This window comes from Molossus molossus, unplaced genomic scaffold, assembly GCF_014108415.1.
Source record: "Molossus molossus isolate mMolMol1 unplaced genomic scaffold, mMolMol1.p scaffold_m16_p_13, whole genome shotgun sequence".
NCBI lineage: Eukaryota > Metazoa > Chordata > Mammalia > Chiroptera > Molossidae > Molossus > Molossus molossus.
In genome coordinates, this window is record NW_023425348.1 from 65,624,432 (window position 1) to 65,651,617 (window position 27,186).

The following is a 27,186-nucleotide window of genomic DNA, read 5'->3' on the forward strand; positions in this document are numbered from 1 at the left end:
AACCACAATGAGATACCACTTTATAGCCACTAGGATGGCCATAATAATGATAAATGAACTAAAAACACCAAGTGTTGACAAGGACATGGAGAAATGGATGACTTCATGTATTGCTGATGCAAATGTATAATGGCACAGCTATTTTGAAAACAGTTTGGCAGGTTCTCAAAATAATTAACCACAGTTTTATCACATGACCTAGCAATTCCTCTCCTTGGTATATACCTAAGAAAATTGGAAACCAATGTCCACACAGGAACATTGATATAAATGTTCATAGCAGCATTATGTCTAATAGCCAAAATATTGAAACAACCCTAATGTCAATCAATCAATGAATAAGCCACAAGATGGTATATCCTTACAATAGGACATTATTCAGTAATAAAATGGAATGAAGTACTGACACATGCCACAACTTGAATAATTGAAACATAAATATGAATGTAACATAAGACCACATATAGTATGAGCCAATTTATATAACAGGTGAAATATTAGGTACATCCATAGAGACAGTGATTAGATTAGTGGTCGCCGAGATTGTGGAGAAAGGAGAAAGAAGGGAGTGGTGAATGCCTGCTAGTGGTTATGGGGGTGAGGAAAATGTTCTGGAGTCAGATAATGGTGACAATTTCATAACCTTGAGCTAATATTTAAAAACATTGAATATATCCAGTTTATAATGGTGACATTTTTGGTACCTGAGTTAAATTTTACTAAAGCTTTTTTTTTTTTTTTTAAGATCCTTTGTGCCTCTTGATCCCTGCATTTAATGGAGACTAACCTTTCTGTGTGGGTTTTCTTGATGTCTTTTATCCAGACTTGAGTTAGTTACTGCAAACAACTTCTGCTGAGCTGATTGCTCGGGCTCAGCATAGGGCAATTGGTTCTTGTTTGCACTGCTGCATCTTTAGAATCTATATACCAAATATCTGAAGCCATGATATTAATTCTGGATTTGAGTTTTTCTGTGACAGTGTGGACAGAATGTCATGATGGAGACTGGTGGTCTTGTAATTCCACAAGAAGAAAAGACTTCGGCTGAGAGGCAGATCTATACTTAAATTCAGAAGAGAATCCTTCAGTCCTGGAAATCTCGCCAGGGCTCGGCTTCCAAGGTGTGCTTCTGGGATGCTCTCATGCCCTTCTAAGTCTGATGTCTCCTTTTCCTGCTTGCACGAATGCTTACAGGCCAACACACCTTATTGGTGTCTAGTACAGAGGCACAACATAATTATGAGACCTCCTACTTCCCTTTCTTGGTTTGTTGTGTTATGTTATACAGACAATTAAAAAATAACACAATTTAGGTTGAGGAAAGTCTTTTGTTATATAGATATATTTAACAAAACCTTTTCCGGAAGAAAACTAATGTTTTACTAATAGAAATGACTATCACACTTGGTTCCTATAATTAGGGCACAGATAATGAAGTTCATCTGGTTATGTAAAGAAAAATGTTTTCTACAAATATGAGTGTTATTCCCTAGCATACACACTTTTTTTTTTTTAAACCAAGTACTGTCATATGTCTTTGTTGAGTATGCAACTCAGTGGTGACCTTCCAAACTGAGCAAAAAATCTCCTATTAGACAATTCTGGCAGGAACAAATTGAAATACATGTTTTCCTTTGGAGTCAGAGTTCTGTTTTAGCAAAGTGTAGTACGATGGTGCTATTTAAATGACATGCAATTCGCAAGTGAGTTGATTTGTAGATGCCTAGTTGTATCTGTTGTGAGCCTTACTGTTGCCCAAAGTGCTGGTATCCAGTTTGCAAAAGTTATTACTCATCTGTTTTAGTGGCCTGGGGTTTTAAAGCAATATGTGTTCTGTGTGAGTGTTTTAAACTTCAATCTCCTTCAAAACAAAAACAAAAACCAATCAGTAAATTAGATGTTTAATTATTTTAACTTGTATCCTCTTTAAAATAAAGCTCTATAACAAATGTACTTTTCCTACAAATAATGTCTTTAAAAATTTGGTTAAAGGGGATGCTTAGTCCAAATTTTACTGTAAATGGTTTGCCCCTGAATGATGGAATATGAGCTGAACCCTCTGCATAGGAATTCCTGAAGGCCACCTGACTTTTGCCTGTAGGCCTTTGGTGCATTTCAGCCTTTATTGAACATCAACTCTGTTAATCACTGGGCTAGTTGTGCTGGCTGTGAAGTTCAGGGCAACAGTCAAGTTTTCTTAAGATTTAGCAGAACCCAGCTGTTGTCAAAAAAAAAAAAAAAAATCAAGCTCAGATCTTGATGATTTTCAGTTTCCTCATCTCTATGACAGAGATAATATTAATATGCATATCAAGAATGACTCTTGTGGGGATCAAAGGAACTCATGTATGAGGAAGTGCTTTCTAAACGTTCAACCAGGATATCCTGATGGAATATCAAGAACAGACCGTGTTGCAAACATCCTAGAATTAAACATCTCAATAGATGAAGTTGGCTCTGTTTTCCAGAATTGCTTTTGCAAAATGCTATTTTGCACTAGTCATTTCATTTTACTAATTATTTTTTGTTTCAAAATAAAGATGATTAAATATAAGATATCCAATATAGAACATTTGGAAAATATGGAAAACAAAATGACACAAAATATTCTGCCTTCTAATACCACCATTCCGAGTTAATTACTGTTACCATTTGGGTCAATTTCTCAGTTCTGTCTCTGCACCTGAAGAAAAGAACCTCTTCAGGTGAGTGCAATTTGGCCACCAGCTCCAATCCCACTACCAGCTGCTAGTACAAGCGGACAGATTGAAATCAGAGGAAGGTCAGAGATCTTCAAAGCCCAGGAGCGGCAGACGTCTTCAGGGTTCCTGAAGCCTCCTTGGAGTCCACGTTTGCGGACGAAGGCGCTTGCAGTGGCATTCTGGGCTCAGCGCACATTTCTGGAGGCTGCTTACTCTCGCCGTCCTTCCATCCGCCTCGGGCGAACCACTGTGTCTTTCCAATGAGAATAATATTTAAACACTCTCTGCAGAGCGACGTTCTTCCAAACCCCGTTTCCTCGAGTGAGGGACACCTGCCTGCGAATCTGAGCGTCTGATCGTCTTCTCCAGCGATTCGTCCCACCTCCCGTGAAGTACGGTGGTGCAGTTACTGGGGGATTCGACTTGTCCCGCCCCGCCCCACCCCGCCCTCCGCGAGCGGGAAGAATGACCAGCCCGGGCGGGTGCGAGTGAGCGCAGCCCTGACCCGAGCGCGGCGCTGGGCACCTCCTCCCGCTCCCGCCGCCTCCAGCCGAGTGACAGCGCGTCTTCCCGGCTCGGAGCGCGGTGCCGCGAACAATCCCGGGCAGGGCTTGCCTCGCCGCTGGTGACATCACTCCCAAAGATACTCTCCGCTTTCAGCTCCTGCCTTCGCGAGCATCTGTCCGTGCGTTCCTCCGTCTGCCGCCGGAGAGGGCTTTCTGCTGGCCGGGGACAGAGCCGGTCACCAAGGAGAGACAGGACCCCAGACGGAGGGAGAGCAGAGGCAGCGAGGGAAGGAGGACCCCGGCCGGCGACAGGATGAAATTCAGCCCAGCTCACTACTTGCTGCCTCTCCTGCCTGCGCTGGTCCTCAGTGCTAGGTGAGTCCAGGAGCCAGGAGCGGGGGACCCGAACCAAAGGGCGCTGCTGGTAGGTTGGTCCTCCTGCAGGTCACCTGTGGGGGCCCAGGACGGACATTTCAGCTGTTTGCGTCACCCACCTAAGTTAGAGGGTCCCTCTATTTTTAGGGTTCTGAAATCCTTTGGGGAGAGCAGAGTCCTTTTGTAGCTGTCCCAGCCTTTACAGAAAGTCTCAGTCCTGCTCCCAGTGAGGGGAACAAGAGCTTCCCCTTCCACAGACATGTTCCCTCCAGCCCTAGTCAGAGCAAAAGATAAGGCGCAGTAACCAACCACAATAAAGGACTCAGAGAGACGAGAAGGGAACTGTCACCAGGCAGTGTCCTTACACTGGAGCTGTCTTAATCCTCACAGAGCCTCCTTATCCCTCAAGTGTGTGTGATTTTAAGGTTCTGGGAACTAGAGAAAAGTGGCTAATCCCTGAAGATGGTAAACCTTGCACAAAAGTTCCTGGACTTGTGAAATGGCCTGTTTTCACCTCTTGCCTGGGCTTAGTGGGAGGCGTTTTCCTTTGGTTGTCTGTGCGCAGGTCTAATTAAGGAGCACCCAAGGTGATTAAAAGTTAGACACACTCTCAGAGTGCTGAAGCAGAGACCCTAGTCAGAAACAATTAAATACTGTACTCCATCAATGACCATAGATGAGGCTTGAAGCCCTAGCACAGAGGAGCTATTCGAAGTGGAGGTTTAAAAGGCAGTGATTGAAATGAGTTCTGTGACTCTCCCCTGTTCATCAAGTCCCGAAGCTGGGGACGGACTGGCATTCTTCTTCCACAAGAGCAGCACAAGGGTGGACTGTTTCATTGCCCAGGACTGAGCCTTTATTCTGCATGCTCTTAGCATCATATTGGCAGCAACCTCTTTCCCTCGGCTACTATAAAATACAATAACCCACACAGGATGAGGATCTTTTTAGATCCACGTGAATGGAAACATTATCTGATGTGTATCTGATGGAAAATGAAAGGGAGAAAGGGTTATATTTAATTACGAAATTAGACGTGTGAAGAAAACTCACTGCCTATGAACTATCAAGGCAGTAAAAATTGTGTGTCCACTCCTAATCTACATATCCTCTTTAAAGCTCCTGCAACCAAACTTTTCTTTTAGTGTGAGGACTGTTAGATTTAGCCCCAATCGTTGATGAACTCAGTCTTTCCTTGCAAATAAAGCCCAGGTGACTTCCCCAGACTAAAATAAAATTAGTTGTACTCTTTATTTTCTTTGAGGATTGCTGGTCACTTCAGTTTACATATTGTAGATGATTTTCAAATCACTTTGCTATCTAGTATTATATTAATTTGCTCCATTTACAGAGCCCATTTTAATATTTGTGGTTAGCTGGAAACTGCTCAGTGCAAAGAGCGCATCACAGTTATTCTCTGAAGTGCTTTGCCATCTACTCTATGCTTTTATGTTCTGGTTTAATAATTACTTGTGAAGTCTTCTAGAAAAAGGCAGTTCTCGAAGTTTGACACTTAAGTAGATGCCTCTCAACATACACATAAAATAATAAACATTTAAATAAGCAAAACCTAGACCAAAGGGATTTTTAAGGACATTAAAATCTCTAGTGTTCCAAAAGTACTTTTGCTTTTGAAAGATGCTATAATTTAAGTGGCTTAGAAAGCTCTTAGCTTCCAAAGTTTTAATGTTGGTTATATAGTACAAGGAGAGACAGAGAACCATCATCTTCCCTTTTATGAAAGTTGTAATTTTTTAAGGATAACTTTAAGGATAATTTTTTTTTTAGTAATCAACACATGTATTACAAAAAATATCATAATTGGTCATTTTTAGTTTACTTTAGATATGAAACTTCTTCAGTGGTGGTTGTATGTGAAAATTGTGACAGGTCTTTAAACTTTCCTTTTTGCTTACTCAACAAAAAGAGCATGGTGGGTTTAAATAAGGAAACTTCATAGTCAGTGGCATGTGTTGTTATTGTGATTACTCAGTAGCAATTATTCTACGAGATAACCAGATTACCTTGTGACCATGTGCAAATTAAAAAATGAATGTGGTACTATCAGTATGTCAGTTTGCAGGAAGAGATTATGTTTTAATGGACTCTAACACAAGGCCATTCTCTTTGCAACATTTAAGAGTTATTGTAGACATATGGTTAATGTGCAAGTTAGAACTAAGCTGTACAGGTTTGGGAGAGAGTTGCATTAGTAGAGGTGTGAGCGCATTGTCCTGCTGAGAAAAACAGTGCGACTCAGCCATGGCCACCTGTGACAGTGTGTTTTCTTGCCAAAGACTTCTGCTAACTTAGTTTCTTAGTCAGTGGTCCTGTTTGTGAAGCAAATGACATTTCAATACTTAGACCGTGTTAAATGCATTAGCAGAGTGTGGCTCTTGCTAGATTTTCCTATAGTGTTTTACTGGCCTTTAATTGTCAAGTTCTTTTTAAAGTGTGAGAAATGTAGATCAGATTCTTGATGCAAAAATGTAACTGTTTCAACATCTCTCTCTCTCTGGGCCTAGCTCTTTAAAAGCTTGCTATGATCGTTGCAATAGGTTTAAAGTTGAGTTCTGCTTTACAATACAGGAATGTATTCACTAAAACAAATGAGGCAATTAGAGGTTATTATATAATAGTATTCTATCCACCAAGATGAAAACTCTAAAACAATTCTGCCTTTTAAATATGAAGGTTTGAATATCTTTCTGTTTGTGTATGTTCCCCATTTCCACCTTTTTATAGCAACTTAAGATGCTGAAGCACAAAAGTTCCATGATTTTTAACATTGTAAACAATATCGATGCCCCACCTCCCCCCATCAGAGGTACTTTATTTGCCCTAAAAGAAATCTACCTATTCACCTTCCACAATAGCCAAGAATTATCTATTTTACTGGTATACCCCACTGAACTAAAAAGAGAAGTTTACTTTGCTGGTTTATTGTCTCCTCTGTTTAGAAAGGACATATAAATTCAGAAAAGCAAGTTAATATTATAAGTAATGTAGTTAACACAGAAACATTTAACCTGTGGACAAATAAGTGTGGTCAAAGAAACCAAACGTATTGGTTTGATAGCTTCAGAGTAGGATGACTGTACTTTTTAAAGAGCCTCGCTCTGCAGAAGGATTAAATTGCCGTCCAAGGCAGCCAGCAATTCACTTCAGAAGAAAGTAGTGTAGGAACTGAAAGGGAAAAGTGGGGTGAAAAATCCTCAGAAGTTCTTGGTGAAAAGGGACCCATGGAGTGCTGGAGAAGCCTTGTGCTTTAGACCGCTGGACCTCTGTTCCTTTGTGCTGTGATCCTCCTCTTGATGCCTTTGGCATATTGAGTTTTAAATGACTTAATGGGGAGAGAAGCGTGGCAGGGGAGGAGTGGAGGTCTACTGACTTCTGGTGGTTTTCCATCGAGCAAGGACTTGAAGCAGATGGTCGGTTACAGTCCTCCCAATAGGAGTCACCTTATAGGTCTCTCCTGGGCCCTCTGATCAGCAGTCACACCACATGTTTACTTTGGAATCTATTTTTAGAGGATACTATATATTGAAGACGGTTTGCGCTGTGCTTACATCTGTCCTGAGAATCAATTTGATTTATAGCATAAAGGAAAGACACAATAAGTCCCCAAAGTTTTTATTTTTAAGCATATAAATTTGGCATAGGAAGCATTCTTGCTTTAACTCCCCCAAAGTGATGTGTGGTAATGTGGAATTATCTTCCCAAGCCCTGTACATAGTGAGTCTTGCTGCCTATGCACCTGTAATCTGACCCCGCACACATTCCTTTGTGATGAGAATTACACGTTTGGGTAATGGCGTTAGAGAAATGTCTTTTCTAGGCAAAGAAAATACTAACAGGCAACTGTTTTCACTTTTCAAATTTCAGTTTTGGACCTCAGTTGCCTATTTCCTGTAGCAGTTTTTTAATGACTTATTTGGGGATTATTAGGGATTAATTTTCCTTATGACTAATGAAAGGGATACCTCAACCATTTATGGTTGGATTGTACAATAATCCTAGACTACTCTCTATGTAATTGAAAGAAAGAACATGACTTACCAACTGGGAAGCAAACATTTCTGAAACTGCTGAGGGGTATGTGGTTCCAATGAAGTGATGTTTTCTCATGTGCATTATGAGAGTGCTTGTGTGTGTGTGTGGGGGGGGGGGGGGGTATATGTGTGCCTGTTTTTGACTGACATCTAGAGGAAAAGCCCTTTAATAAATAGGGCTAAATAATTTAAGTAAGCCCAGGTAGAGTGGCTCACTGGTTGAGCATTGACCCATGCACCAAGAGGTCGCTGGTTCGATTCCTTGTTGTGGGCCCGATCCCCAGTGGGGGGGCATGCAGGAGGCAGCCCATCAGTGTTATGTCTCATCAATGTTTCTCTCTCTCTCTCCCTCTCCCTTTCTCTCTCTCTAAAATCATTAAAGAAAAAATATTTAAAAAATAAAACTGTACCTGCAATGAGTCAGTTACTGTATAGGGCAACAGGGCAATAAAATAATGTACTAAGTACAAATACATGTCCCCATAATCTAGTCATGTACGGAAATGATTATGTATAAGACAAAGTTGGATTAATAACAACAAACATTATTTTAAGGACAAACATTATTCAAATATTGTGTCATATTAGAACACTTCCCAATTCAAACAGACTATTGGTTAAATGTTTAACTAGACAGCAAATTCAGAGCTTCAGAAACAAAACAAAAATCCTGAAGGAGTTACAAAACCATCCTCCTAAGTAGCATCATGGAATATATTCATCATAAATTATGTTCAAAGTGTGAGTAGACAAAAGAGTGAATAATGCCAATGAAGGAGTATCAGAAGTAACTTCTGTTTTCCAAGGACACTATGAAAAATCATATTTTATAATTGACTTTAATATTGTACAACACTTGTTGGTTGTGTAATCTTAGGTAAATTGCTTATCATCTCTGTCCAGTTTTCTCATGTAGAAAATAAGGGTACTGATAGACAGGATTTGAGAAGGTGTGGTAAAGACTGAATGAGCTCATCCAGAAAAAGAGTTTACCATATTCCCTGGAACACAGTAAGTGCTTAATAGTTAAGTTGTGCAGCTATTACGCTATGTTGCTACTTTTTACACAAAATCTTTATATCTGTGATTGATCTGGACATAGTAGAATAAATGAAAACTTGGATACAAATCAACTGGATGACACAATTAACAAGAATCACAGTCATTATCCAAAAGAGAGAAAATATTAGCAAAGAAGACAGGAAGCAGGAGAAGTAGTGAAGGTTACCTGGTAACTAGACTGGTCCTTTCCAAGGTGTTTTGGTGGCAAATGCCTGGATGGCACTGTGGGCGTGGTGAACAGCATGAAAAATGGCAATCCTTAACGTAATTACATGGAATGTGATTTAGCACAAAAGTGTATGTTTAGCTACTTGTATATCTGTTTCAAGTTTAATTGTATTCATAGCATATAAATCATAAATAATGTCAAACAAAGCCCTAAGCACAGATGTCAATGAATAAAAACGGATGCTTTTAAACTATATAGGCAGGGTTGATAGAAAAGTTTCTACAACTTTATCTTCTACTTGTTAGTGATTTTCATCAAGTATTTGCAATCTATATGAGGTACATACATTTAGAAAAATTAAGGGAATAAAAGATAACATTGAGATTTTCTTTTTTAGTATTGAGAACTACTGATAATAGAAAATGCCCAACTGTTTGCTATAAGTCTTCAGAATCATCACATAAAATGGGGCTTTATACTAACCCAGTTTTAAAAATAAATTTTGAGGTCATCTAGTCTCAACTAGTTAACGTACTTTGTCACAAACTATGCATAACTTTACTATGAAATTCTAAATGAAAAAAAAGTGTGTGTATATACACACACACACACTTTATATATATTGCCATAGATTACTGTGTTTGTGAATGTGTGATGACATTTGTCAATCTAGTGAATCATAATGGTATAATTTGCTGCTCAGGGGAAATAAAAGGCATGGATCACATTAAGTTTGCATCAGATAAAGGACACATCGTTATTTGGCCATCTGAGATCTTTGCTTCATGATTATAGGAGGCAATGAAATATTGAAAGAAAACCATTCCATTTAGATACACACTGAAGGTCAACCAAATAAATCGTGCTCTGGGAATGATTTTATAAACACTGGGAGACATGGTTATATTACAGCTTGCAAGTGCATTGTAATTATGCCTGATGTTTTCAGTGTTGCTTTCGTGTGTCTTCATGTCTTTGAGTGTACTCACAAGGTTGTGTTGTAGTCCAAAGCCCTTTGTTGTGGAGGTGAGAACACTGAGCTCCAGAGTGACTGAGACCCACCTGGATTCACAGAGGTCAACCAAAACAAGAGCCCAGAACTTGCCCTAATCCACTTTCTGGTCTACGAGGTGGCTGCTCTCCGTGATGTATCTCTTCTGTAGTCAAGCCACATTCATACGGCAGGAGCCTACAATATATTCAGAACGATTCTAATTATTGTGGAGTATAAAGTAATTTTAAAACAAATTCTCTGACCCCATGTAATTAAGATAGAACAACAGACTATTGTCAAAGGGAATTATAGTTGTTGAACACTGTTTGTTCGCCTGTATTCAGTTGTTTGTTGAAGAGTGAGCTGGCCTAAAAAAAACACTAGGTCGTTTTGAGATCCCAAAGCAGAGTCATTGATGAATTCTCATCTCTGCACCCAATTTATCTCTCAAGAGATACACCTGTAATGGTTCCTGCTGATCTCTCAGTTGTATTGTGAGATGACAACTTCAGTGCTTTTGGGATCTTTTTTGTTGAAGCTATTTCCTATAAATGTATTTTCTAGCTAGACATTTGCATATATATTTCTTACCTATTAAGTCTATGCTGCAGGTGTGGTATTGTTCAATGGGCAGCAGACTTAACTAGCTTACAAAGATGAGATACTAAACATGTTCACTTACAGCTTTAACGTATGGTGACATTACTTTTCATTTGGTTTCCATGTGTCTATATTTTTATTATGGCCTATGAGTAATTTATAGTTATATAACTTTTTTTTAGGATTAGATGTTCATAGATTTTACCTTACATATACATATCACAAGTCCTTTGCCTTTAAATCGATATCTTAACCACTTTCAGACTTAAATTTCTCATCTATAAATTGGAAAGTGATGATATCCAACATTTGGGGTTGAAAAAAATGTATTTAAATTCTTAGTGCACACAAATAACTGTACTGTCGTCTCTCAGGACATCCTAAGACACATTAGCTATTACTTTACATAAAAGTGACAATTTAGGGTGTTGCCTTTTATTGGACACCTGGAGCAATCAACACTTAATTTAATGATTTTATTAAAAATCAAAATAAACGAATTTCAAAGTTCTTGACTGGTATAGGCCAAATCATCAAATCAGGGTTTATTTTCCTGTTAGCTTCTTCTGGAGGCAAGGTGGGGAGGGAATTGAGCCCAGCGAATGATCCTTAGAAAAAAATGGAACAAAAACCATGCAAGGACTTGCTGCCTTTCCTAGTGGTCCTGGCCACTGAGTTATAGTATTGGCAAAAGTGCACGCCGATTCCGGGCCAGCCTCCATCTCATGTGACTTTCTGTGACTTTCTGCTGCCTGACCCCAGGAGGGTTATGAGGGTTTCTAATTTATCATCTTTCAGACTCTGATTCAAAACAGAACTCTGAGCATCTAGAAGTACTTAGTGAGTAGCTACTTGTTGGGTTACAGGAAACGTTGACCTTGTCACATGGGTTAAAGCCAAAGCAAATGGAATCAAGCAGACTTTGAATCAGCCTTACTAGCAACATAACCTGGAAATGCACATTAACATTTCTTAGCCACATTTTTGTCATCAATAAAGAAGTGATAATAGTGCCTCTCTCATAGATTTTTCAAGAGGATTGAATAAGCTGTTGTATGTAAAGTACAGTGTCTAGCACAGAGAAATAAAACTTAATATTCATTTCCTCCAAGCACATGCAGATAACTTAAGACCAATATAGAAGCCAATTCTGTGTCATCCTACCCAATCACAGTTAGGAGCACTGACTTAAACACCTGTCACATCCTCAAGAAAAATATAAATAAATAAGAAAAACCTATATGACCTGACCTAGCTTCCATTTTGAATCCGAAAGCTCTGAATTAAGTTGCTTAATCTGATTAAACACTACATACAGTTGTTAAGTTTTATTGCCATAATATCACATCGATGCCTTTAAAAAAGGTTCATTTTTCAAGTTTACCTAAAGATGGCAGGACCAAAGAGCTATAGCTCAAACTCAGACATCACAAACACCAACAAGCCCTTTGACCAGCCGAAGGCTCTGGACTTCTATCATTAAGCGGGTGAGGCCGGCCAAGCTCCCCACAGAATGGTGGAGAAGAAAGGTTGGGATGGCAGAGATGCACCCTGCACAGTGGGCTCTTTGAATGCTCTGTGATTGGACAGAAATGGTAGCAGTAGAAAGGAAAGTTCCCCAATACTAGCTTTCCTGGTTTTGTTTTTAATTTTCTTTCTTCTAATGCTTGAGTCCCTCATTGCTGGTGTTTGCAGCAAGCTAAGCCTTTAGTATTGGGCAGGGAAGAGGGGGGTAGGAAAACCCTCTGAATTATAAAAGAAACAAGAAAATATATGAAAGATTGAAGTGACATGTTGGCAAGAAGCAGAAATGGTGGAGGAAAGTTTATATTGTTAAGGACATGCTGTTTTTTCAGATGCCACAAAGTGAAATGTGAGCTCATTCTACAAATAAGTTTATGTAAAAAAAAAAAAAAAATGGGGGCAAACTGTTTTGTTGGGTTTTTTTTGTTTTTTTCTGACACTACAATTTAGGAAAATATCGAAAGATATTGAATCCCTTTTGTGTACATCTTTATTTCATTTGGTCCTTTTATATAACATGTAAATTAAAGGTTCAGCCAATATTTTGAGAGCTAATTCTTGCCCTGGACGTGTGTTAGATGCTATACTCTCTGTCACCCACCCCTTGTATCCTTGCAGTACATTATACTTATATATGGTTTATCACTAAGAGACTGGGTTGTGGGCACATTAAATGATTAGCCTATATTCTCCCAGCTGGAAAGTAGTCAGATCCCAGCTTCTTTCCGAGAATTGCTTTCTGAAGGCAACTATAGCACCGTTGACAGAAACTAGTCTCTATACAAATCCACATTGAAGAAAAAGAATGATGTATGATACAAACAAGAATGCTGAAACCAAACCATGCTGGCAAATAACTGTGTGTTTTCATGGCTACATGAATGCATTCTTAAAATGAATCAGCCGAAGAAATTAATTACTTTTAAGACCCGCCAAATTGAAACCTTTATTATGAATACAAAAGTTTGCCATCTAATTTCAATGTTTCTGTTTAGAAAACATATCTCCTCAGATCATTGTCTCTCAAAGTATACCTCAGTGTACCTAAGTGAGAATCACCCAGAATGCTGTTAAAAAGGCAATTTTTTGGTCCCTATCCTAAATGTATTAAATCAGATTCTTTGAGGAAGGAGCCAAATGATTTTCATTTGGTGTGGAACACGGACGCTTCTGATGTACAAAGGCTTGGAAACCACTGCTTCAATGTTTAAGAAGTATTGAGTCTAGAACACCTTGATCTCTTTGGCATTTACTCAGCATGGAAATTGCAGTTGAAGTCAGGAGCTTGAAACGATGGTGATGTTTTGGCAAGGATCACAGTTATTTTCACATGCACGTAAATAAATTTAATAAGTGAGTATCTTGCCAGGTATCTGGCTACATTTGTCGTTCAAGTTACATAAAAATAATTCTCTTCTTTGTGTACCTTTCTATAAAGGACTGAGAAAATGCCAAATGAACTAAAGAATATAAAACTATATTACAGAGATATATCAGGGGGCACACTCTATTTAGAATGCACTGGACAGCAAGGAGAAATCTGCAAATACAAGGGAAGGAATGAAACTTAATTCCACCTCCCACCTGGCGTCCATCACATCAAGGTGTATGATAAAGCGGCAATGAAAACCAAGACCTAAACCTGAGGCTACATAAATGTTTGTTATTTTCTACTTGGGGCAAAAAAATCTGAGTTTTCAGACTAAGTAGAAGTAATAGTTAGTCTTATAAAAATAAATGCTTTGCCCTGGCCAGTTTGGCTCAGCGGTTAAATTGTTGGCCTATGTACTGAAGGGTTTCAGGTTCAATTTCTCCTCATCAAGAGCATGTGCCTGGGTTGCAAGTTTGATCCCCTGTACTGTTGGGGTTATGTCGGAGGCAACTAATTGATGTGTCTCTCTCACATCAATGTTTTTCTCTCTCCCTCTCTCCTCCTCCCTCCCTTATACTCAACTGAAAAATATCCTCAAGTGAGGATTAACAAAAATAAAAAATAAATGAAAATTTTGATTTCCCACCCTCCACTCTTTCTCATTAGCTTCAGTTGGTTTTGCACGATGTGGAAAACAAATTTTCTCAATTAATTTTCTGTATTACACGGAAGGTGCACCTATGTTATCCATATTGCTTTAGTTGTATTCCTCTCTCTAGAGAAGTTCGTTCTCCTGGAATAACAAAGAAAGGAATAAAAAGATGATATGATAATAAATAATAGCTAACAATTTTGCAATACTTTAAACCAGGTTAATATTTACAATGAACTTCTGACGATGTTGCCTCCATTTCACGTGTGTGGAAACTAAGGCATATAGGTGGTAGATTACTTGCCCAAGGTTACAACTGGTAGGTGGTAGATTTTGAATTTAAATAACAAATAGTAAGAGCCCATGCCCTTAATCACTGTGGTACAGCGCCTCCTAGTGTGTGACATAAATCACTGGAATGAGCCAATGTCCACCTTTGTGTTGGCCTCATTTGTGGGTTCTGATTTACTCAAAGATAGAAGGAAAGAAAACTGTAACTTTCTGCCAGATATTTTCTACATTCAAAACTAAAGATGACAGAAGAGCCTATCTTTAAAGTTCTAACTAAAATATTTCATTTCGCCCAGCTGGTGTGGCTCAGTGGTTGAGCATAGACCCATGCACCAAGAGGTTGCCGGTTAAATTCCCAGTCAGGGCACATGCCCAGGTTGTGGGCCTGATCCCCAGTGGGGGACATACAGGAGGCGGCCAATCGATGTTCTGTCTCATCAATGTTTCTATGTCTCTCTCCTCCTTTCCTCTCTCTCTAAAATCAATAAAGAAAAAATATATATATATAAAAAATAAATAAAATATTCTATTTCATTTCATTGTCAAAGATAGTGATCATATATTTGTATAATATTGTCTTTTTTTATGGCTGTTGTTTTCCAAAGCCAAACCAATGAACTACACTGTTCCACTGCCTGGCTCCCGATGGCATCCACATTTGAACTGTGGTAGGAATCAGACTGATCTGCATGCGAATTGCTCCTCAGACCGCCTACCCTTGTGATCCCAGGAAGCTTTCTCAGGTGCTTGGACTGTTAGCTTAATCTTTAAAATGTAAAACAGTAATTCAAGGTTATTGTTTGCTTTCCATGTGTAAGAATTGTACTACACAGTTCTCTAGGGGTTCTCTATTATTTTTTCCCATACTCATGAAGGCACTCTGTAGATTAGGATGTGAAGGTTTAGACAAGTTACTATATCTAAGGTCACAAGAGTACTAAAAGGTGGAGAGGATTGCCATGATTTAATAGGCATAAACCTCCAGCTGAGGATCCTGTGCAATGAAAGTGAACACCAAAATCTGCGATGTCAGGCATCTGGGAGGTAACTCAGAAGCGAAGGAGCTGTTGAGAACCACGGCCGACTGGTGTGAACAGTGGCTTGTGTCATACACGCATGTGGTACTCTATGCCTCGTCTGTATGGAAACTTCACAACAGCCCCATGTCGTAAATACTGTCACCTTTTGTTTCACAGATGTGGAAAAACAAAATCATTTGAACTTAATCTCTTTTGAAGGCTGACTAAATAATAACAGTAACAACAACAACAATAGTAATAATGAGAGGTTTCCCGAGCTTTGTGCTTTTACTGAGACTGCAATTCCATTGGTAGTCAGAAGATGGCACTGTGGAGTACAAAGTATAGTATAGTCAGATCTATGTTCAAGATTTAATCCATTGATCGACTGACACTGTCAACGTTGATATCTAAAAAAATGGCTTGATTTAATGTCACAATAAATATATAGATGTTTATGTATATATGCATGTGTGTATATGATATATATTACATAGTATTCGTGGTACACATTATACTATACATCATTTTAATAAATCATATATATTACGCATATATATTTTACAGTTTTCTGAGAACTTGTCCTTGAAAATAGGTTTTATTTGATAATACACTACTGTCAGTTTGGTCCTAGTTATCACTACAGTGATTTCTATATGTTCACTTCTCTCCCTAAGGGGAATTACACCTGAAAATTTAATAATATACCCATTTTTTTCTATGTACTCTTTTACTTAATTGACACCATATCAAAGGAATTCTCAAGGTCAGACCCAAAAGCTGGTGGGGGATTAGGCATCATGTGAAGGAAACATAATATCTGCCATTTTATAGAATTTACATGTAAATTTTTATACACACCCACACATTTTCCATCACCCTGTTTAGCAATTAGTAAGAACCCCGTTTTATCAATAAAGAGCTTGTGAGTGATGACAAGTAGGTGGCCCAGACCCAGGGCGTTCAGTTCCATGTTCACAGCCTCAAAGTTACATCAGGACTTAGAAAGCTGGGTGTAAAGGAGGCAAAGTTGCCTTGTCTTAATTTGCTTGAGCTGCTGTAACAGTCACACAGACTGATTGGCTTAAGCAACAAACATTCATTCCTCACAGTGCTGGAGGCCGGGAAGGCCAGGATCAAGGCGCGGGCAAACCCTGTCTGTGTGAGCACTCTACCTAGTTGCAGGCCGCGTCTTCTGGCCTCATTACGCCGTGAAATGCAGACAGAGGAAGCCTGCTCCAGGGTCACTTGTTATAAGGGCACTAATCTCACTATGAGGACCCCACCCCCAGGGCTCCACTTCCTAATTTTACCCCAGTGAGGGTCACGGTTTCAACATATACACTTTGGGGAAATAAGAATGCAGTTGCAACGTGCCTTTGGCTAGCTCCTGTGTCTTAAGGAAAGGGCGGGGTCTGATGGCTAAGAGCTACCTGGTTTGGGGTTGCGGCGATCCTTATTTTCCTTTCTGGAAGCTGGAGCGAGGCTGCCAGGCCGGCAGGATCAAAGGAGGTGGTGTACATGCAGCTCTGACATGTTTTGTCAAACACGGTTTGGATCCTAAATATTCAGTCTCTTGGATGTGTCAGAAAACTCCAGATGATGGTGCCTTAAACAAGCTACAATTGTCTCTCTTTCTCACATAAGAACTACACAGAGGTAGGAAATGCAGGGCTGGTTCATCCTCCACGGGCAGCAAGCAGGTCTGTGCTGTATCTCCGTGGGCCTGAGATACTTTTACCTTCATCAGCTCCTTCCTCCTTCCAGTACATGTATAATTATAGGTTTGTGACTGTATTTAGATTTTATATTGCTATAAATAGTATATGTTCTATCTTAATATATAAGTATTTATGTAATCTAAAAGTTTGGTTTTAAATTTAAATTTAATTTGTGGGTTCCTAAAAGTGTTGTGGACCTGAGGCACTGTCCCCACGGTACTTACTGGTCAAGTTAGGCCCGTCAGCAGGAACCCAGGTTCTGTCCAGCTCTCGGCTCTGCTGGAGAGACCAGTCATGGCCCAGGAGGGCCGCCGCAGCTCAGATCACCCTGGAGAACGGCAGCTTGGGAGGACGTGCTGCCTTTCTTTTAGAAATACTTCTTATTTGCCAGTCGTAGAAACGCCGTACCCAGATAAAATGAAAGCGGAGACTTGTAGTCTTTGTACCTGGGCAACATATTCAGGTAAAAATCACAAACTTCTCTGAAAGACACTTGAATGTGAATTAATTGCAATTGTTGACATGCCAAATAAAAAAATAAAGTCACTTTTGATGGCTTTTGAATTCTAAAAAGCTTTGATCGTGTTTGAACTGGAAGCATCTATACATAACAGAAAATCTTCCGTCATAAGGTGGTCATGATTTTGAAGCAATCGTTGCTCTAATTTCATCATATTTTATTTTTATGATTATTATAGCAATTAATAGATTTGTCCTGGGCCCACAGTATGTCTTACAGCACTTTCAGATATTAGCAAGATATAAATCCATCAATAGCCACTTTTAAATCATGTTTCCATTGTGACTGTCTCTTTAAAGAGTTAAAAGTGTAAAGATTAGCCCTGGCCGGTTTGGCTCAGCGGTTAGAGCGTTGGCCTGCGGTCCTGAGAGACCCGGGTTTGGTTCCCGCTAAGGGCATGTACCTCGGTTGCACTTTGTCCCCGGCCCTGGTTGGGTTGTGCAGGTGGCAGCCACTCGATGTGTCCCTTTCACGTTGATGTTTCTCTCTCTCTCTCTCTCTCTCTCTCTCTCTCTCTCCCTTTCTCTCTCCCTCTCTTTCCCTCCCACTCTATCTGAACAAAAAATGGAAAAATATCCTCCGGTGAGGATAAAAAAAAAAAAAGGTGTAAAGATTATTATTATTATTTTAATATGCTCAGGACCTGTATATATAACCCATAGGGTTTTGTCTGTGCCTGCTCTCTGTCCATCATCTCATGGCTACAGTAAGATTCAAGGCCAGGGTTTAGACCCTAGACTCTGATTCTGAAGTCTAGGTTGTACCATGGCATCCAGCGGATGAATCTAATTAGTCCTAAGCAAGGCTACATTCTGGTAGAAAAGTGTGAGCTGCTCTTTCAGGAAACCTCCAGCTTTTGTCTATCTGTAAACTTTCAGACACAGAGTGCAAAGAGTGTTTATTCGGAAGAAGTGATGAAAAGGTGAGAGGCTGGCAAAGTAAGTCCTGCCAGACAGAATGCTAAGGGCAGGGCCAGGTGACAACGGAACTGGCTTCTTGTTTTGATTTGCCCGAGCTTTGTATGTTATGCGGGTATCGTCAGGATGTCCTGGCTGTGTTTTGTAATAAGAAGCACATTGAGGGGGAAACACACACACACACACACACGCACGCACAACAGACCTTTGAAATATAGAATGTTTAAGTCTAGCAGTGAGTGCGATGCTCATATGCAGTTGCTCGTGGTGCATCGCAGGCTTTGAGCTGCAATTTTCGGATCAGGGAAAGAGAAGTCTCCCAATGAATGCAGACAGTGCCTGTTTTCTGTTGCTGTTTATTTATAAATATTTTCCCCTGGCTTTAAAAAGGGCGTACAAGACAAACTGGCAGAAAGAGGGAGGTAAGTAGTTGGTGGTAATGAGTCCTTATTCCTCATTCACAGTGAAACCGAGGTTAGAGTGAGAAGGATGGATTCGGAGTAAGGGAGCTTGCCCTACAGCCCGGTGACCCCAATGAGTACCTCCCCCCCCCATTAGGGGGACTGAGAAAAGAGGAGACCTGAGGAGACCTAAGAGAGGAAGCCTGGACTGCGGGCCGCTGTGGTCCTAAGGGGAAACGCTTAGTAAGGCCATGTTCCTGCCTCCAGATAGCCCAATTTGCAACTGGACGATTATGAATTTCACCTTGCAGCCTTGCTTGGGACTAATTAGATTCATCCGCTGGATTCCATGCTACAACCTAGACTTCATATCTGTATGTGAAACCAACGCAGTTGTTGCTGTTTGTGTGAAGAAAATTGTTCACCTAATTCTGTGGTTAGATTTTTTGCATCCTGTGTTGCGATTGTCAGGGGTATGGGATGAAGTTCTGACAACACAGCAGCATTACATGAAATGAACTACTGGGGCAATTTTGGGAAGGGGGACAATTTTTTAAAAATCTCTCCCCTGTGGTCTTGGAGAAAGCAGCGCTATTGGAATAAGCCCCTCAGATGAGAATAGTTCTGTTGGAGTGCATAGCTCAAGAAACGCCAATTTCACAAAACCAAGGGATGGATACGACCTGCTAAAGTCATTTAGGGTTGAACATGAAATCAGAGTTTTTATGTGGCTTTGCATCAGAAATCCCCAAAAGGAGAGTAAGTTAACTATTAATAATAAGACCAAAAGTTGTAGGGAAAAGTGACGGTCATTAGGACTTTGTGCTGACTGAGCTCTGAAGTGAAGAGCAATGAAGGATGCTGGAAGGTCAGGTCCTTGCTGTTTGCCAGATGTGTGAGCAGAGACGAGAGCCTCGAAGCCTGTCATACCTCCTTGGAAATGAACTCGTTAATGTACAGGTTGCCAGGTTGTACATTCACCCTGGAGTAGGTTTTGGAATCATATATTGTGCCCAGTAGCCCAGGATGTGTTAGGTAAGAGGAGAAAAGTCAATGGTTATGCTGGGGAGGCTACATTTTTCATAACTTACTGTCTTACTGGAGAGGTTCAGTCTCCTGAACCCAAGGACCCCAAGCTATGAATGACACTTTTGGCACCTAGCAGGAGTGATAAGTTGGCAATTCATCAGTTTCATAGCAAATAAGCATATGTAAATTAAGTCAATGAATATTTACTAGTGAGCCCATATATGCCAGAGAATAATGTTAAATGCTTGCAATCCCAGACACATAAAATGAACCTTTGGTAGAATGTGAGCGAGACCAAATGTCCAAATAGAAGAGTGAAGTTCCCACCTCTGGGAATAGAGGAGAGTTTAGAAGATGTCACAAAAGTAAACGATTTTTCTGTGGGTTTCCACACTTAGAGGGAAGTATTCAGGCAGAAATACTGCTTGGGAAATTAGATTTCTGGAAGAGAACGGCAGTGTACAACAGAACAAAGATTAAATAATAATAGCAGGAATAATAATAATAACATTCAAAATCATGGCTTCTAAGAGTATAAAAAATAGATGGGCAAGTCCTGGCCACTTTGACTCAGCAGTTAGAGTGTTAGCCCTCTGACCAAAGAGTCATGGGTTCAATTCCAGTCAAGGGCATGTACCTTGGCTGCGGTTCATCCCTGGCCCTTGTTAGGGTCATGAGGGAGGCAACCAGTTGATGTGTCTCTCTCATGTCAATGTTTCTCTCTCCCTCTCTCTCTCTCCCACTCTATCTGAAGATAAATGGAAAAATATTCTGAGGTCAGAATTTTTTTTTTTTCAAATTTCAAAGCTTTATTATCATTTTTTTGTTAATTTATTTTTGTTACAGATGTTTCTCCTTTTTCCTCCCTAGACACCCTCCTCCCCATCCCGCCCCTGCCCCCACCATGGCATTATTGTCTATGTCCATTGGTTATGCATACATGTATATAAATTCTTCAGTTTATCTCTTCTCTCCCCCCATTCCCTCTTTCAAGGTTTTAAGTCTGTACCCTACTTCTATGTCTCTGGGTCTATTTTATTCATTAGCTTATTTTGTTCATTATACTTCACAAATGAGTGAGATCATATGATATTTGTATTTCTCTGACTGGCTTATTTTGCTTAGCATAGTACTCTCCAGGTCCCTCCATGTTGTCTCAAAGGATAAGAGATCTTTTTTTATTACAGCTGCATAGTATTCCATGGTGTATATGTACCACAGGTTTTTTTTTGTTTTTTTTTTCACTCATCTATTGATGGACACTTGGGCTCTTTCCAGATCTTATTAATTGTAAATAGTGCTGCTTTGAACATAGGGTACATATATTCTTTCTGATTGGTGTTTCAGGCTTCTTAGGATATATTCCTAGAAGTGGGATCACTGGGTCAAATAGCAGATCAATTTCAGGTTAGGATCTAAAAAAATAAAATAAATAGATGGGAAATTTGTCCATCTTCTATACTACAAAATATCCTCATCTTATGGATATATTAATTTAGATTAAAATATATCACATAAATAAATTTTGTATCACTTGAAGAGCCCAAGCAAATTCTACTTTGAGTTTATATATAACTAATGTGTGCAGCTAATGTATTGTTACTATCTACAAACACATTTTTTTTATCATTCAGAACATGAGTAAGACACTTTAATGAGTTAACAAATAAGTAAGATCTACCTATGAGCAGGCACTACACACACACACACACACACACACACACACACTATAAAATTGTATAATGACTGTACAGTCATGCCTTTATCAGGGTGGGAAATCTGATTTCTCAGGATATTGATAGGGCAAGAAGTCCTCAAGGTTAAGTTCCTACCTCCATAAGAGAAGGACAGAATTAGAAAGAATGCAGCAGGCAAGGGAAATAACACAATAGGAAATTGGTGTTCCAGGGAGTCGACAGGGTACGAGTTCAAATATTCAATATCCCAGCATGTGGAGTAGTCACATGAAGAGGTGTCATAGTATAATGGATTTTAGAGATTGTAGTAGGTCTTCTCGGTCCCTGGTCCAGATTTTCTTCACTAGGAGTGCTGCCATCTGCAATAGCTATCAAATATCTATCTGCAGAAAAATAGCCCTGAGTGTACTGAGGTCCTTTCCCTAACCCCAGGCTTTGTTCATCCTCTCAGCCACACCTTCTCTCATCCTTAACTGCCCCTAAGAGTGTTCCTCTCCCTGACCCAGGGTATTAATGTATTTTCTCCCCAATCTCACTCACCACCCTATGCTTCATTAGACTTCCTCCCCTCCCTGGGTATTCTACACCATATCCCTCCATGATCCCCCTGCCCCCCCACTCTCTGGTCTCTGTACCCCAACCCTACAGTCAACCATGTGTATGACTGATATGCAGGCAAAACCAGAAGGACCCCTGACTCAGTGTGGATCTGTCTACCTTTGTGGTGCAATTTATGCTCCAGTGTTTTCCTAGGCACCAGGTGTAGCTGGTCTTTTGCAGTGACCCCTTCCTTGCTGAAGCGTTTTGACCTGTCAAGTTTTCTTCTTACCTTCATTGGAAAGTATCCGGCCATTCTGGCAAGTTCCCTTCTGAAGGAGGCCTCTCTTAGGCTTTACTTTTAGGAAAACTGACCTAAAACAGAGACTGATCTCTCTGGCTTTGAATCCATCCCAGTCTTCCACATTACTCGTGTGATTTTGAGTGAGCTGTTGAAAAAAAAAATTATGGTAGTTAGTTTCATCTGAACATGGAAAATAACCAATCTCAAAGTCCTAGTGTGAAGAGTAACAGAGTACAGATCTAAACACTTTATACTAATACAAGTTTAACACGCTCCTTTCTTTACCATTCAGTTATGGAAATGAATGCAAAACCCAGGACTGCTCCTGCGGAATGAGAGTAGGTCCTCAGTGAATGGGAAACTCTGTGGCCATGCAAGGCGGAATGAGCACTGTGATGCAATCCACGCTCAGCGCCCTGTACGCTTTCTTTCCCCAGGTTTGAGAGTTTCTTGTCGCCATGTGTATTATTTTTCTCTTGTAATTAATTCTTCCTATGCAAAAGACAGAGTATTTTTTTAAATTATGTTTTCTGTGTTCTAAATGGAAACATAAAAATAAAATCTTATTTGAAAAAGGCAATTCCTTGTCCAAGAAATGATTGCTAAAGGTTAAGAATACTATATATGAATGTCATCTTTTATGTAAAAGCTTTCTACTATTTCTTCAATTTCACACTCACTATTTTTCTTACATGTCTAAACAATGACGCCAAAAGTATCAACCATTTCAATGAGGGCATCAATCACATCACTTGCAAAGAAATTTAATTCTCTGAGACAATTTCCATAATTTTTTTTCTTTAAAAAATCCAGTTAAGAAAGTTTAATTTATCAGATAGTTTGATGTAGTTAAAAGAGAATTTAATCTTGACTTTTTGAAAAATGGCATTATGTTGCTGGACCAGGTGATTTTTCTTGTGTCTGGAGAAAGATAAAATTTTTTGTGTATCAAAGTCCTGTCCTTTTATTGCTGAGAAAATAATTTCCGTCCCGTAAAATAACAATTTCCTTCATCATTTGGTTTTTAAAATGACATAGTCCAGGAATTGTTTTTTGAAATGTGGGCTAATTAACACTTTTTAGCCATTAAGGCTCTGCTGACTTGAGAAATAAAGTGAAAATATTGAAGAGGAAACAGTTTTTTGAGATGGAAGAATTAACAGGCCTTTAATTCATCTTATTTTATAAATTAATTAAGTAATAAATAATAATAGGGGATAATTAGACAGCACTTAAATGTTAGATAGCACCTCACTTAATCTAGTTTTGCCTAATTTAATTAATTCAACATGTAGGGTGTCTAGATGAGAACATTAATGCTCAGATAAGAGACTTGTTTCAATGGTGGGAACTAAATTCAAACCCAAGGACATTTGAACCTAAAGTCTAGTATCTTCCTCACTCCTACCATAACTGTGAAAGTACTTTGATTATTTTTTTAATAAAAATTTAATATACTTATTTTCCCTTATAACATTTTGTATTTATAGTTCTAACACAAAATAGAAAGCTATCTGAAAGGGTTATTATCCTTTCTATACATCTTTAGGGGGAATCTTACTTCACTTGATTTCAGTGTGGGCTTTCAACACCTGTCTCCTTCTACATCTCTTTGTCTTTGTCTTTATTTCTTTTAACCATTCATTCTCTTCCTCCTGTTCTCTCTCCTGGCTTCCAGCTGCGCCAAAGGGAGCCCCACCCCCAAAACTAATATAATTGAATGAGAATTTCAGTAGGCAGATAGGTTCTTAGATTTAGGCGTTTGGAAAGAGTCAAGGTGTAGTCTGGGAATAGAAGGTTCGTTTCAGAAGCAAGAGATCTTTTACCTCCAGAAGGTGAGGATGTGCGGTAGTCTGGGTAAGAGAAGTGTACAGCCTCCAGCTCCTTGGAACAAATCTATAAGAAACAGCTTAAAGTATTAAGGGAATATTTATTGAGCATCCCTAATATAGTCATGAGAATGTCAAGTTGAAAACTGAAATGTCAGAAGATGATCGTGGTTCTTAATGCAAACCTACTGAGCTGTTCCCTACTTGGTCTTCCCACCATTTATTTGTTCCTAGTTCAAAGCTAGCCAGTAAGCAGAATGGCCTCATACCCCAGTTTGCTCTTTCCTGAGGTCTTGCTTCGTGGTTTAACTATATTTGTTGCTCAGACATCTGTATCTAAGAACTGTTACCATCACCACCCAAACATGCTGATACTTCATTCTGAAGGAGCCTTGAGTTTTGGAGAGTCCTGCACCTCGCAGAAGAATGGGATCGGCCACCTGGGAGAATCTAAGAAATTACATGTAAGTTTAGAGAGAAAGACTACGATTTGAATTAAAGACGCTTTCTTTCGAGGTTTTATTGTTTTTATATGCTTAAAAACATTTGGTGTTTAAGTCTATAAAAAATGCAATTAAGAAAGAAAGCATGAGATGTCCAGAATTAGGACGTGATTGTGAATGCTTTAGAACAGACCTATTCCACCTCTAAACTTGCTCTGTGAAAGTCCTTGGGACAGGGTTTCACATCCATCCACGACACAGTTTTAGGGAAGCAGCTGTCACCAGAAATTGTCTTCTCATGTCTCTTCTTTTCAGGAGTTGACGGGAAATTTTATTTATTTACTGTGTGTTCTATGAGGAGTTGCTCTTCAGATTTCAGTAAAGTGTTGCTATATCAATAACATTATTTTATAGTAACAGGATACATTTTCTAAATGAGAATAAAAACAAAACAACTGCATTTTTTTTCAAGCAGATATTTCTGGTCTATTTTTGTTTTTTAGTTTGTGAGTGAACGTAATTAATTGTCAGGGAGTTTTTCCTTTCAGCCAAACTTTAGACACAAAAACATCGACAGCACAGGCCTGGAATATGTCTTTGCTCCTGTCTACTGACTCAGTGTAACAACAACAACAGGGACGCTGCTGTCAGGCAGCTACAAATGCTTCACTTTTATTATCTCATTTTGTTAGTTTCATTAGCTACCTTATTTCATTATCGGGTTTCAGAAGCTTCATAGTTGTATGACTTTAAAATAGGAAAATCATGCATAAAATCCCTCATATCTAGGATCTTTAATTTGGAGAATTTTAATGGGAGGATTTTGTGTTTTGGAGATTATGCAGTCACAAGGGGTAATCTGGTAAAATGACAGCTGTCAAGATGCAATGGAGTTATTACCAACAGAATTAAATGAGTCCCAGTTTACAAAAAGTTGCTATCTACTCCACAACTCACTAGTGTATGACCAAAAAGAATGTTTGGAAATGGACCTGTTATCAACATGAAGGGAAGGTAGAACTGAAAAGGGATTGAAATGAATATTTGTGCCTGTGATTGCCTTCAAACATCACTTGGAAACTCTCTGCCATAGTAATCAGGTGTGACTCATGTTTATATGTCCAGGGGAAGCATGCATGTAATTTTAAAAAATGACTGTAAGATTACTGTGCTTGCACGGAATGATTTTTGTGTGCAAATTTAAAATTCAATAAGTTGCTGACTAATAGTTAATGGAACTTTTACTGATGGAAAGGGGATTGGGAAATGTGGTCTTTTCTTTCTCATACATTTTTCTTTTTGGGGAGGAAGAAAAGGGTACAATGAAGCCCGGGTAAATATAAAGTCCACTAATGCAGGTCCTGAAGCCTGGGCCAGACTAGATTTGGGAAACCTGAATACTGCAATGAGATAGTCAACAGTCGTACCATTGAAGGGCCAGAAACTTAAGTTTTTTCAGTAAACCCCAGAATAAGTCAACATAGAAAAATAATTCATATCAGTTAAACTTACAAGAGGTGGAAATATAAACTACGTCTCCAGTATTATCACTGCAAAGAAATAAAAATTCAATAGAGATAGCTACTGTTTTATTTATTATTATTATTATTTTCATTTTTCAATTATAGTTCACATCAACACCATTCTGTATTAACTTCAAGTGCACAGCACAGTGACCAGAAAATCCTGCACCCCACAGTTTGGTCCCCCTGATACTTCAAGCATCCACTGGCCCACACAGCCATCATGACACTGCTGAGTACATTCCCTATGTTGTAATCCACACTTCTGTGAATATTTTATAATTACCAATTTGTACTCTTAATTTCTTCACCTTCACCCAACCCCTCAATTCTCATCTCTTCCAACAACTGTCAGCCTGTTCTCTGTATCTATGCGTCAGTTTCTGTTTTATTTTATTCTTTAGACTTCACATATAAGTAAAATCACAGGGTACTTGTCTTCCTCTGTCTGACTTATTTCACTTAGCATAATACCATTTATGTCTGTCCATGCTGTTGTAAAAGGTAATAGTTCATTCTTTTTTATGGGTTAGTAGTATTCCATTGTGTAAATGTACCACAGCTTTTTTAGCCACTCATCCATTTTTTTAACTTATTTTTTTATCCTCACCCGAGGACATTTTCCACCCCTTGTTTAGATAGAGTGGGAGGGAGAGAGAGAGAGAGAGAGAGAAACATCAACGTGAAAGGGACACATTGAGTGGCTGCCACCTACACGACCAACCAGGGCCAGGGACAAACTGCAACCGAGGCACGTGCCCCCAGTGGGAACTGAACCCGAGTCTCTCCGGACTGCAGGCCAATGCTCTAACCACTGAGCGAAACCAGCCAGGGCTAGCCACTCATCTATTAATGGGCATTTGGGTTGCTTCCATATCTTGGCTATTGTAAATAACACTGCATTGAACATAGAGGTGCATATTTTCCTTTGAATTCTTGTTTTGGAT

General features: G+C 39.3%; 1 protein-coding gene across 1 annotated transcript in view; it reads left to right on the forward strand.

Moving 5' to 3' along the window:
• Nucleotides 1–3,420: 3,420 nt before the first annotated feature.
• The window catches only part of LUZP2 (leucine zipper protein 2), a 399,750-nt gene continuing 375,984 nt past the window's right edge, over nucleotides 3,421–27,186 (forward strand). Inside the window, exons 1-2 of the mRNA XM_036259475.1 lie at nucleotides 3,421–3,576; nucleotides 22,357–22,363. Of these exons, the coding sequence (XP_036115368.1) occupies nucleotides 3,522–3,576; nucleotides 22,357–22,363 (62 nt within the window). The 5' untranslated portion in view covers nucleotides 3,421–3,521. The remainder of the gene's footprint in view (nucleotides 3,577–22,356; nucleotides 22,364–27,186) is intronic.